The sequence below is a fragment of the Eumetopias jubatus genome, unplaced genomic scaffold, assembly GCF_037043125.1.
Source record: "Eumetopias jubatus isolate StellerSeaLion01/CBP00866 unplaced genomic scaffold, mEumJub1_p1.0 scaffold_4, whole genome shotgun sequence".
Classification (NCBI taxonomy): domain Eukaryota; kingdom Metazoa; phylum Chordata; class Mammalia; order Carnivora; family Otariidae; genus Eumetopias; species Eumetopias jubatus.
The window spans coordinates 160362993-160376164 of record NW_028274810.1 but is presented as its reverse complement, the minus strand read 5'-3'; the positions used below and the strand labels follow the sequence as shown (position 1 = coordinate 160376164).

At 42.3% G+C, this 13172-nt stretch overlaps 1 protein-coding gene across 4 annotated transcripts in view; it reads right to left on the bottom strand.

Annotated features, from left to right (window-relative positions):
- The window catches only part of PAG1 (phosphoprotein membrane anchor with glycosphingolipid microdomains 1), a 144824-nt gene that overhangs the window by 11289 nt on the left and 120363 nt on the right, over positions 1-13172 (bottom strand). For all 4 annotated transcript variants that reach the window (XM_028112801.2, XM_028112809.2, XM_028112818.2 and 1 more), the window contains 2 exons: positions 11285-11886; positions 7901-7960 (listed from right to left, as the gene is read on the bottom strand). In XM_028112801.2, coding sequence (XP_027968602.1) covers positions 7901-7960; positions 11285-11886 — 662 coding nt within the window. The remainder of the gene's footprint in view (positions 1-7900; positions 7961-11284; positions 11887-13172) is intronic.

Genomic DNA, 13172 nt, shown 5'->3' with positions numbered 1-13172 from the left:
TAGATGGCAAGTCCTTTCCTCGGGGCAGGAAACACAGAAGCAAGTGGGCAACATTACCTACAGAAAGCTCTTCTGCTCTTTGAACTTCCAATGTGGGATTGTAGTTTATTTCCTATTTTAATACTCCATGCAAAGTGCAATAGGAGGGGACGTACCTGCATATGTATGTCATTTTTGTACATGTACCAAATTTATCATGCTAGGAATTCCAGACAGAAGCTATATGCAGCTAGATAAATGAGGTGTTCAGCTCTCTGAGCCTAGCTTGATATTACATGTGTGTGTATATACATATATATGTGTGTATATACTGGATTGTATAAGTTTAACGCGTCACTGAGAAATCTAACCGGTGGGGGTGGAGCAAGATGGCGGAGGAGTAGGAGACCTGGATTTCGTCTGGTCTCAGGAATTCAGCCGCATAGGGATCAAACCATTCTGAACACCTACAAATTCAACAGGAGATCGAAGAGAAGAATAGCAACAACTCTCTGAACAGAAATGCGACCACTTTCTGGAAGGTAGGACGTGCGGAGAAGTGAATCTGTGACGATATTCGGGAGGATAGACGGCGGGGGAGGGGGCCTCCGTTGGCCGCTTCTGGCAAGTGCTAGAGCCGCGGAGCACAAAATCGGAACTTTTAGAAGTCGGCTCCGCGGAGGGACATCGCTCCAGTGGCTAAGCGGGGGGTGGAACCCTCGCGGGACAGTGTGGTCTCAGGACCCTCGGGGTCACAGAAAGCCCGGGGATGCCTGAGTGCGGCAGAGCTCCCAGGTATCGGAGCGGGGAAGCCGGCTGCAGAGACGGAGCCGAGGCGTGGGCTCTCAGCTTGGGGTGGCCATAAACTGTGATCTGCGGCCCAGTCGGCCACTGCTTCTCCAGCAAGGACCCAGCAAGCGGCAGATCTGGGGAGACTCCCCTTCCTCCCCCAGGAGGAGCAGCGCGGGAGTGCACGCAGGGATCTGTTGGGTTTGGAGACTCCACACGGGGCCGGGTGCCAGAGATAGAAACGCTCGGTCACAGGCCAGGTGAGCACGCAGTGCGGCCAGAGACCAGAGAGACGGGAGTGACTGCTTTTCTCTGGGGGCGCACTGAAGAGCAGGGCCCCGAGTTCTCAGCTTCTCGAGGTGGAGATTGAGAGGCCACCATTTTCACTCCTCCAAAGCTGTACCGAGAGCTTGCAGGGAACAAAAGGTCCTGAGAGCAAACCCGAGCAGATGGCTTAGCCAGGACCGACAAGGGCGGGGCAATTCCGCCTCTGGCAAAGACATTTGATTTGGGAACCACGGCAACAGGCCCCAGAAGATCAGCACGAAGAGCCTGCAAGCCAAGACCCAAGTTTACCGATCAAGGAGAATGGGAGAATTCCAGCGCTAGGGGAATACTGCACATAGAATTCATGGCTTTTTTTTACCATGAGTCATTAGTTTTTCAAAGTTAATTTTTTTAACTTTTTTTTTTAATTTTTCTTTTTCCCTTTTTCAACCAACATCTTATCAATCCCTTTTTTAAAAAAACTTTTTATTTTTCATTTTTAGAGTCATTTTATCCCTTCATGGTAGTTACCCTTATTTTTGGCATATATATATAAGTTGTCCTCTCTTTAAAATTTTGAGATACAGTTTCTTCTAATGGATCAAAATATACCCTAAATCACTAGTGTATGGCTTTGTTCTAGTCTCCTGCCTGATCACATTCTCTCCCTTTTTTTTAAATCTTCTTTCTTTTTTCAAACTTCTTATCAATTCCTTTTATAAAATCTTTTATAATTTTCATCTTTACAGTCATCTTCCATCCTTCATTGTATCAACCCTTATTTTGTACATGTATAAGTCTTTCTTCCTTTAAAATTTTAGGAGGCACTTTTTTCTAACACCAAAATATGCCCCAAATCTAGTGTGTGGCACTGATCTATGCACTAGCCTGATCATATTTGATCATATTCTGTTTTTTTGTATTGTTCTGTTTTTGTTTTTATCTTTTTCTTTTTTTCTTTTTTCTTTCTTTCCCTTTCTTTTCCCTGGTTTCAGGTCTTTTCCGATTTGTATAGAGTATATTTGCTGGGGACGTTGTTAACCTGTTAGCATTTTGTTCTCTCATTCATCTATTCTCCTCTGGACAAAATGACAAGACGAAAAAAATCACCTCAGCAAAAAGAACAAGAGGTAGTATCGTCTGCCAGGGACCTACTGAATACAGACATTAGCACGATGTCGGACCTAGAGTTCAGATTCATGACTTTAAAGATACTAGCTGGGCTTGAAAATTTCTCCTTTCTGGAGAAATAAAAGAACTAAAATCTAACCAAGTCGAAATCAAAAAGGCTATTAATGATGTGCAATAAAAAACGGGGGCACTCACTGCTAGGATAAATGAGACAGAAGAGAGAATCAGCGATATAGAAGATCAAATGATGGAAAATAAAGAGGCTGAGAAAAAGAAACAACTACAGGATCACGAGGGCAGAATTTGAGAGAGAAGCGATATGATAAGACAAAACAACATTAGAATAATTGGGATCCCAGAAGAAGAAGAAAGAGAGAGAGGGGCAGAAGGTATATTGGAGCAAATTATAGCAGAGAACTTCCCTAGTGTGGGGAAGGAAACAGGCATCAAAATCCAGGAGGCACAGAGAACCTCTCTCAAAATCAATAAAAATAGATCAACACCCCAACATCTAATAGTAAAACTTACGAGTCTCAGAGACAAAGAGAAAATTCTGAAAGCAGCTCGGGAGAAGAGATATGTAACCTACAATGGTAGAAACATTAGATTGGCAACAGACCTATCCACAGAGACCTGGCAGGCCAGAAAGGACTGGCATGATATCTTCAGAGCACTAAACGAGAAAAATATGCAGCCAAGAATACTATATCCAGCTAGGCTGTCAATGAAAATAGGAGAGATAAAAAGCTTTCAGGACAAACAAAAACTAAAGGAATTTGCAAACACGAAACCAGCCCTACAAGAAATATTGAAAGGGGTCCTCTAAGCAAAAAGAGAGCCTAAAAGCAGCATAGATCAGAAAGGAACACAGACAATACACAGTAACAGTCACCTTACAGGCAATACAATGGCACTAAATTCATATCTTTCAATAGTTACCCTGAATGTAAATGGGCTCAATGCCCCAATCAAAAGACACAGGCTATCAGATTGGATTAAAAAACAAGACCCATCAATATGCTGTCTGCAAGAGACTCATTTTAGATCCAAAGACACCCCCACATTGAAAGTGAGGGGGTGGAAAACCATTTACCATACTAATGGACACCAAAAGAAAGCTGGGGTGGCAATCCTATCAGACAAATTAGATTTTAAAACAAAGACTGTAATAAGAGATGAAGGACACTATATCCTACTTAAGGGTCTATCCAACAAGAAGAGCTAACAATTGTAAATATCTATGCCCCTAACATGGGAGCAGCCAGTTATATAAGGCAATTAATAACAAAAGCAAAGAAACACATTGACAACAATACAATAATAGTGGGGGACGTTAATACCCCCCCTGACTGAAACGGACAGATCATCTAAGCAAAAGAGCAACAAGGAAATAAAGACTTTAAATGACACACTGGACCAAATGGACTTCACAGACATATTCAGAACATTCCATCCCAAAGCAACGGAATACACATTCTTCTCTAGTGCCCATGGAACATTCTCCAGAATAGATCACATCCTAGGTCACAAATCAGGTCTCAACCGGTACCAAAAGACTGGGATTTTTTCCTGCATATTTTCAGACCACAATGCTTTGAAACTAGAACTCAATCACAAGAGGAAAGTCGGAAAGAACTCAAATACATGGAGGCTAAAGAGCATCCTACTAAAGAATGAATGGGTCAACCAGGAAATTAAAGAAGAATTTAAAAAAATTCATGGAAACCAATGAAAATGAAAACGCAACTGTTCAAAATCTTTGGGATACAGCAAAGGCAGTCCTGAGAGGAAAGTATATAGCAATACAAGCCTTTCTCAAGAAACAAGAAAGGTCTCAAATACACAACCTAACCCTACACCTAAAGGAGCTGGAGAAAGAACAGCAAATAAAGCCTAAACCCAGCAGGAGAAGAGAAATAATAAAGATCAGAGCAGAAAGCAATGAAATAGAAACCAAAAGAACAGTAGAACAGATCAACAAAACTAGGAGCTGGTTCCTTGAAAGAATTAACAGGATTGATAAACCCCTGGCCATACTTATCAAAAAGAAAAGAGAAATGACCCAAATCAACAAAATCATGAATGAAAGAGGAGAGATCACAACCAACACCAAAGAAATACAAACAATTATAAGAACATATTATGAGCAACTCTATGCCAGCAAATTAGATAACCTGGAAGAAATGGATGCATTCCTAGAGATGTATCAACTACCAAAATCGAACCAGGAAGAAGTAGAAAACCTGAACAGACCTATAACCACTAAGGAAATTGAAGCAGTCATCAAAAATCTCCCAACAAACAAAAGCCCAGGGCCAGATGCCTTCCCAGGGGAATTCTATCAGACATTTAAAGAATTAATACCTATTCTCCTGAAACTGTTCCAAAAAATAGAAATGGAAGGAAAACTTCCAGACTCATTTTATGAGGCCACCATTACCTTGATCCCAAAACCAGACAAAGACCCCATCAAAAAGGAGAATTACAGACCAATATCCTTGATGAACATGGATGCAAAAATTCTCACCAAAAAACTAGTCAATAGGATCCAACAGTACATTAAAAGAATTATTCACCATGACCAAGTGGGATTTATCCCTGGGCTGCAAGGTTGGTTTAACATCTGCAAATTAATCAACGTGATACAATACATTAAGAAAAGAAAGAACAAGAATCATATGATCCTCTCAATAGATGCAGAAAAAGCATTTGACAAAGTACAGCATCCTTGATCAAAACTCTTCAGAGTATAGGGATAGAGGGTACATACCTCAATATCCTAAAAGCCATCTATGAAAAACCTACAGCAAACATCATTCTTAATGGGGAAAAGCTGAGAGCTTTTCCCCTAAGGTCAGGAACCCGGCAGGGAGGTCCATTATCACCACTGCTATTCAACATAGTATTAGAAGTCCTAGCCACAGCAATCAGAAAACAAAAAGAAATCAAAGGCATCCAAATCGGCAAAGAGGAAGTCAAACTCTCACTCTTTGCAGATGATATGATACTGTATGTGGAAAACCCAAAAGACTCCACCCCAAAACTGCTAGAACTCATACAGGAATTTAGTAAAGTAGCAGGATATAAAATCAATGCACAGAAATCAGTGGCATTCCTATACACCAACAAGACAGAAGAGAGACAAATCAAGGAGTCGATCCCATTTACAATTGCACCCAAAACCATAAGATACCTAGGAATAAATTTAACCAAAGAGGCAAAGGATCTGTACTCAGAAAACTATAAAATACTCATGAAAGAAATTGAAGAAGACACAAAGAAATGGAAAAACGTTCCATGCTCATGGACTGGGAGAACCAACATTGTGAAGATGTCAATGCTACCTAGAGCAATCTACACATTCAATGCAATCCCCATCAAAATACCATCCACTTTTTTCAAAGAAATGGAACAAATAATCCTAAAATTTGTATGGAACCAGAAGAGACCCCAAATAGCCAGAGGAATGTTGAAAAAGAAAAGCAAAGCTGGCGGCATCACAATTTCCGACTTCCAGCTCTATTACAAAGCTGTCATCATCAAGACAGTATAGTACTGGCACAAAAACAGACACATAGATCAATGGAACAGAATAGAGAGCCCAGAAATGGACGCTCAACTCTATGGTCAACTCATCTTTGACAAAGCAGGAAAGAATGTCCAATGGCAAAAAGACAGTCTCTTCAACAAATGATGTTGGGACAATTGGACAGCCACATGCAGAATAATGAAACTGGACCATTTCCTTACACCACACACAAAAATAGACTCCAAATGGTTGAAAGACCTAAACGTGAGACAGGAGTCCATCAAAATCCTAAAGGAGAACACAGGCAGCAACCTCTTCGACCTCAGCCGCAGCAACTTCTTCCTAGAAACATCGCCAAAGGCAAGGGAAGCCAGGGCAAAGATGAACCATTGGGATTTCATCAAGATAAAAAGCTTTTGTACAGCAAAAGAAACAGTCCACAAAACCAAAAGACAACCGACAGAATGGGAGAAAATATTTGCAAATGACAGATAAAGGGCTAGTATCCAAAATCTATAAAGAACTTATCAAACTCAACACCCAAAGAACAAATAATCCAATCACGAAATGGGCAAAAGACATGAACAGACATTTTTCCAAAGAAGACATCCAAATGGCCAACAGGCACATGAAAAAGTGCTCAACATCGCTCGGCATTAGGGAAATCCAAATCGAAACCTCAATGAGATACCACCTCACACAAGTCAGAATGGCTAAAATGAACAAGTCAGGAAACGACAGATGTTGGCGGGGATGTGGAGAAAGGGGAACCCTCCTACACTGTTGGTGGGAATGCAAGCTGGTGCAACCACTCTGGAAAACAGTATGGAGGTTCCTCAAACAGTTGAAAATAGAGCCACCATACGATCCAGCAATTGCACTATTGGGTATTTACCACAAAGATACAAATGTAGGGATCCGAAGGGGGTACGTGCACCCCCATGTTTATAGCAGCAATGTCCACAATAGCCAAACTGTGGAAAGAGCCAAGATGTCCATCGGCAGATGAATGGATAAAGAAGAGGTGGTATATATACACAATGGAATATTATGCAGCCATCAAAAGGAATGAGATCTTGCCATTTGCAATGATGTGGATGGAACTGGAGGGTGTTATGCTGAGTGAAATAAGTCAATCAGAGAAAGACATGTATCATATGACCTCACTGATATGAGGAATTCTTAATCTCGAAACAAATTGAGGGTTGCTGGAGTGGTGGGGGGTGGGAGGGATGGGGTGGCTGGGTGATAGACATTGGGTAGGGTATGTGCTATGGTGAGCGCTGTGAATTGTGCAAGACTGTTGAATCACAGATCTGTACTTCTGAAACAATGCAACATATGTTAAGAAAAAAGAAAAAGAAGACGATAGCAGGAGGGGAAGAATGAAGGGGAGTAAGTAGGAGGGGGAGACGAACCATGAGAGACGATGGACTCTGAAAAACAAACTGAGGGTTCTAGAGGGGAGGAGGGTGGGGGGATGGGTTAGCCTGGTGATGGGTATTAAAGAGGGCACATTCTGCGTGGAGCACTGGGTGTTATGCACAAACAATGAATCATGGAACACTACATCAAAAAGTAATGATGTAATGTATGGTGATTAACATAAGAAAAAAAAAAAGACATCTAACTGGTGAGTCTTTAGCCTGGGACTTGGGAGAATACACATTTCTCTCCTGTTGGCCACTATGTCTGACTCTTGCGCCAGCCTGGAATTGTACTTCCTGGAGTTACCTGCTCTCGGCCTCTGAAATTTCTCATTAAAACCTTCCTCCTCCATCTCCCAGGCTGGATTAAATTCCCTATACCCACCTGTTCCAATTTCCTATATTTTCTAACCCATGATTAATTTCCTTCACAGGTGATCTTCCAGACAGCTCAACTAAAGCTCTCATAGTTAAATTTCTCTCTTCTCATTCTATTTTCTCCCCTTCTCTATTTTTTTTTTTCCTTTATGATGCTTCTTTCCTACTTAGTTTCTTAGGTGACCTGTTCAACCTGTCTTCCTTCTTGTCTTTCCATCTTCCAGTCACTCTCTCTGAACCATTATAAAGCCCAGCTCCCCAAACTCTGATCTCCAGACATATGCCAAAGAGAGTATTTTAGCTTTTTCAGAGAAGGATAATGTGACAGTCATTTATGCAAGGAGAGAAACTCTATTCTTTAGAGCTTTGTGGTTATTTTTTAAAAAGCAACAAAACTCACCTCTTCCTCTGTGAGAGTTGGGTCTTCCTCCCGGGACTTGTACGACAATGAACTAAATCTCTGTTAAAACAAACAGAAAGCAAGGGAAGGTATAGTTTGAAGTCAGTAATCCAACCTTTCTTTTGCATGTGTTTTGACACATCTATCTATAAAGATGTTTTCAAATGATTTCTAGGGAAGAAATTTTTCTACAAAGAAATTATGTGAAGCAAGTGAGGATAAACACTTGTAAAAAAATCTACTCTGTGACGTTTTTCAATACCCCGTAGTATTAAATACCCACTGCTCTTATCACTGGTGAATTCAACCCTCCGGTGAGTCCTTGATGCTGCTCCCTGTCATACCACACTTGCTAGGACACCCGGTCCCTGCTCTCCTAGCTGTCCACTTCCCACCTTCTTCTCTTTCCCCAGACTCCCAACACCTTCTCAACCCATCCTCAATCTTAGCTGGTGACCTTGAGAAAACTGAAGAAATCAGAAGACATGTCCATGAACCCCACCCTGCCCCCATCTCTGCATTCTTGAATTTTCCTTCCTCCCTGTCACCAAAGAACTCTCTTTAAAGTGACCCCCTCCTCTTATGCATGAGATCCTGCCCCCTCACATCTGCTCGTGAATATGTGCTCCAGCACGTCTCCCATTTTGTTTATATCATCAGCTTTTCCCTTACTATAAAATCATTCCCACCCACGTGAAACCATGCTGTTATTTCTCTGATTCTAAAAACAAAACAACCCTTCTTCCAGTTCCATCTAATGCCTCATCCCTTTATAGCAAAACCTCCTGAAAGAGTTGTCTAAAAAAGTCGCTCACATAGTTTTTCTCTTCCTATTCTCTCTCTCATTCCATTTCAGACAAGTTTCTGCCTCTGACACTCCAAGGACACCAGTGTCCACCGTGTAACCAACAGGATGGTCAATCCTCAGCCCTCACTTTCTGATCCATCGCTGTATTTGCCATAGTGGCCACTCCTCTGTCCCTGAACCTTCTTCACTTGGCTTCCAGGACACGGAACTTTCCTGTTTTTCTTTCCTATTTTGGTGTCCTCTGCTGGTTCCTTTTCTTTCCCAGACCTGTGCCCTGGGAACTCTTCTAGATGCCATTTCCACTCATCCAATGACCTCATCCAGTGTCATAGCTTTAAGAAAAACTTTTTGCTGAGGACTTCCAAGTGTACAAAAGCAGCCCAGGCCCTTTCTTATAAGGCTGCTCATTTGTCAAGCTACTCTCTGCTGCTTCTACTCAGATATCCAGCATGAGTCTCAAACAAAACACGTCTAGCACTGCATACCCGGTCTTCTCCAAAAACTTGCCTGCCTGCAGTCCTCTCCATTTCAGTTAAGGGTGATGCCATCTTTCCGGTGGCTCAGGCCAAACCTGGGACTCATCATTATCTTCTCCTTTCATTACACATCTGGTCCACCGACAGAATTCCTGGCTCTAGTTTAGCATCTCCCATTACTTCTGCCTTGTTCCAAGCCACCATCCTCTCTTGTCTGGTTTGTGAGAATGGCCACCTGATTGGTCTCCTTGCTCCTACCCTTGACAGTTGAATTTTACCCTACAGTCAGAGCGATCTTTTCCAAACCTAGAGTAATCCATTCTTCTGCTCAAGATTTTCTAATGACCCCTTTTTAATGCAGATTACGAGCCGAGGCCACACGGGATTGGGCCCCCGGTTACCTTTCTACTACTTCTCCTGCTCTTCCCTCTCCAGCTACACCTGTCCCCTCCTCTTCCCTGGGCGGCCGGGCACCTTCACACTGCCCCTTCCCCCGCTCCATCTGCTCTGCCCCAACTTTCTCATCTCCTTGAACATTTCATTCAGATGCCCTCTTCACAGTGGGCGTACCCTGACCACTGATTCACAGTTATACTCCCACTCTACTTTCCTAATCATTATTCTGTTCTAATTTTTCCCTATAAACCTTAAAACCTTCGAAAATACCATACACTTATGTGCATATTTATGTCTCTCTCTCCCCCCACTAAAATGTAAGCTCTACGGGGGGCAGGAATTTTTGTTCAATTATATGTTTTGGTCACCAGTGTATTCTCAGCACCTAGAAGGCTGTGTGGCATATGGGTGGTGCTCACTAAAATCTTCTTGTGAATGAATGAAAAAAATGAATGAATATTAAATGTTTCAAGTTCTCTGAATTGCTTAAAATTAGGATTGTTTATAAGGGATGTGATGGGTTATCATTCTTGTATTACTATAGAAAGGTAATCTGATTCCCAGATGGGTATTTCCAGACTCTAATATGATATCTGGAGATACCACTAGTAGTGGTTAGACAACTGGCCTTCTTATCTTTCAGGTACTTATAAGTAAAAAAGCCTTAACTGCTTTAGACACAACAAACTTTACATTAATTATCTTTGGTTATATGAAGGGCAAAACGTTAGACTGCATTTTTGCATTTTATGACTCGGTTCATACACACCTGTATTGAGGCTCTCAATAGCTGATTTCATGGGTAATATGAAAAGTTGAAATGCATTCAGAGAATACCCCAAAGAATGACTTACTTGGGATAACCCATATAACCATAGCCAGGATTCACGTTTTGATCATGAACTCCGGATCCTTTTTAAGGCTACTATTGACTGACCTACTTATCCTTCCTACCAAAACCTGAGATGAGAACCTTGCTTTTTCCTGTGTAGAGAACAGAAATCAGATAGTAGTTGCATAAGAAGACTGGTCCTAGTTAAATTCCAAGGAGATCCTGACTGCAGGAGATGTGAATTTCAGGCTGTTGTGACTCCTACGTCAGGTGACCAGAAACAGAAGGCTCGGGCATTGTTAATATATTTCAGAGCTTTGTTGAATATCTAAACTTAAAGAGTTATAGGCTATTGTTTTGAAATTGTCACAAAATAAAATCTTTTACTTGATTTATATAAAAGTCTGCATAGAATCAGATACCACCAGTGGCACCTGTTGAGTCTGTTCTCTCCGTGTGTATTCCTGTGCTCTGGTTTCTGGGATCCCGGAAGGGTAAGGATCACCCTTCTGCTTGAGCAGCAATGAACAGAAGAGGCTAAATGTGTGGCAAAAAGTCTAGTCTCCATTTAATTCCTGATCTTCAAAATGAAGAAAATAATACTTGGCCCTGATTAGACACGATGTGAAAACTGGAAAATATCCAAGTTAGGTGCCAACAGAGAAATATTCTACAAGCATGAATTTTCTGTATTTTATTATTTGGAGGGGGGAAAAAGTCAAACACAGCTTATGCTAAAACAGCTTTCATCATTCAACGAACCTGAAAGTGTTTGTGTATATTTCCCAGAACAATGTGCCAGTAAAAGCCCCAGGGGGAGCTAGATTCCCAATCATGACAAAAGCACATGAAAGACAACCATGGGAGCCCACCTTGTTGGTTTCGCTGGTCCCCTCTGTGGCTCCTTCCTCTGCTCTCTGGCTCTCTTCCTTCTCCTGAAGGTTTTCATTTTCATCCAGAAGTTTAACGGGGACAGGTGGTGGGGCTTCCTCTTCCAGATCGCAAGAATTTCCAAGAACAGTCTCTGCATTAACGCTCTGTCGACACTTTTTGTTTCTGTCCACTGATGCATATTCAGCAAAGTCCACTTGGGGGGCTTGGGGCCCGGGAAGCTCTTTCAGAGCAGAAGTCGACTTTGACCTGCTGCTGTGGCCCTTCCCTGGGTTCATGGCTGCTGCCACCTCCCTGATTTCTTTCACAGTTTCATACAAGCAGTCTTCCACCATATTTTCTTGGGAGGAACTATCCTTGAGCACTTCATACGGCCCTTCCGTCCCCAGGCCCTGGACCCCGTCCACGCTCCTCGCGTTGAGGATCGTGTCCACTGCGCTGTCAGGGGGAATTCTGGGCAGTTCCCGGCTCTGATGACATTTTGGCTTCCCCGTGCTGTCCTGGGAGTCCAGCAGATCCGAAGCTGAGGTCTGGACCTCCTCATAATGTTGCATGCAGGTCAGAGTACTGTCTTCTGAAAGAACTAAAGCGGCAGAAGTATGAAAAATTGAGAAAGACAATTCCTTAAATAATTATTACAGTGATGGATAATGCAAAGTTAAGTTAAATCAAGGTGCTTGCTTTTTATTTGACTCTAAACTGCAAATTACAGATGATATGATTGTTGCTATTTCAACCACAGTTGAAACTAAAGCCAGCTATTACATCTTTCCAATACAAACATTTAATAAACTGACTTGGCTATAAATTTGGTTCACAGTTACTTTCATTGCTTATTGATGGGATTGCTTGTTGATGAGTTGCTTAAGGAGCAGTGTGTCTAATGCGACCAGAGGTCTGACTCCGTGAGACGCTGGGCACCAAAGGGGGGGGGGGACACGCATGGTGGCCACCCTCCCCGGCCTTACTGGCCGCCTCCCATTTGGAGGGAATAACTGTAACCATCCCCCTTTCAATGGTCACTTTTGTTTGGCAGACATGACGGACACAGTGGGGCAAAAGTGTACCCTCAACCATAAGTACAAAGGGACAGTACGCCCATGCCTCTTTACAGGGCTTCCTTCCATCTCGCTGCCCCTTCCCCTTACCAGTTCTACCACAAATTGGAAAATCAAATGTGAAATTCTTAGATTTCCACTGAAATGCACTGTGGGAAACCATTCAGTCATCCCTTTATCAAATGCTTTTTGAGTGCCTACTATGTGCCAGAGACCATTAAAGTGCTGGAGATACATCAACAAAGCCTAGCCCCACCCTTCTGATACTTAACATTGTAGCAAACAGTGATTAAATGACTGTCGCTCCATTTTACAGTCTTTGTATAGAAGTATAAAAAGTGTAAGTACATATGTATAAATGTGTACTTAAATATGTATCTACATTCATGCATGTATTTATCTTATATACTTTTTATACAATATATAGTACTTACATATTATGTATAGTCCTGATATGTGTATGTATGTATGTGTTTATAACAAGATTTTTAATCTTTTTTTTTTTTTTACTGACTCGACTGGGATTCCCTGAGACCCCTGGAGCCCAGGCCCGTGTCTAACCCAGTGGTAGGTACCACTATATGTGTCCTTAATCATCCCAGAGGTGCAGATGAACGATCAGCTGACCCTGAGATAGGAGAGCGGCCTGAGTTACCCAGGGGGGCCCAATGTAATCATGAGCGTCCTTTTAAGTGACAGAGGAGGCGGGAGAGTTGGGGGGAGAGGGGGAGATGGAGGGAAAGGCTAGCAGTCAAGAAATGCAGGCGGCCTCAAGAAGCTGAAACGGGAAGGAAATGGATTCCCCCTAGAG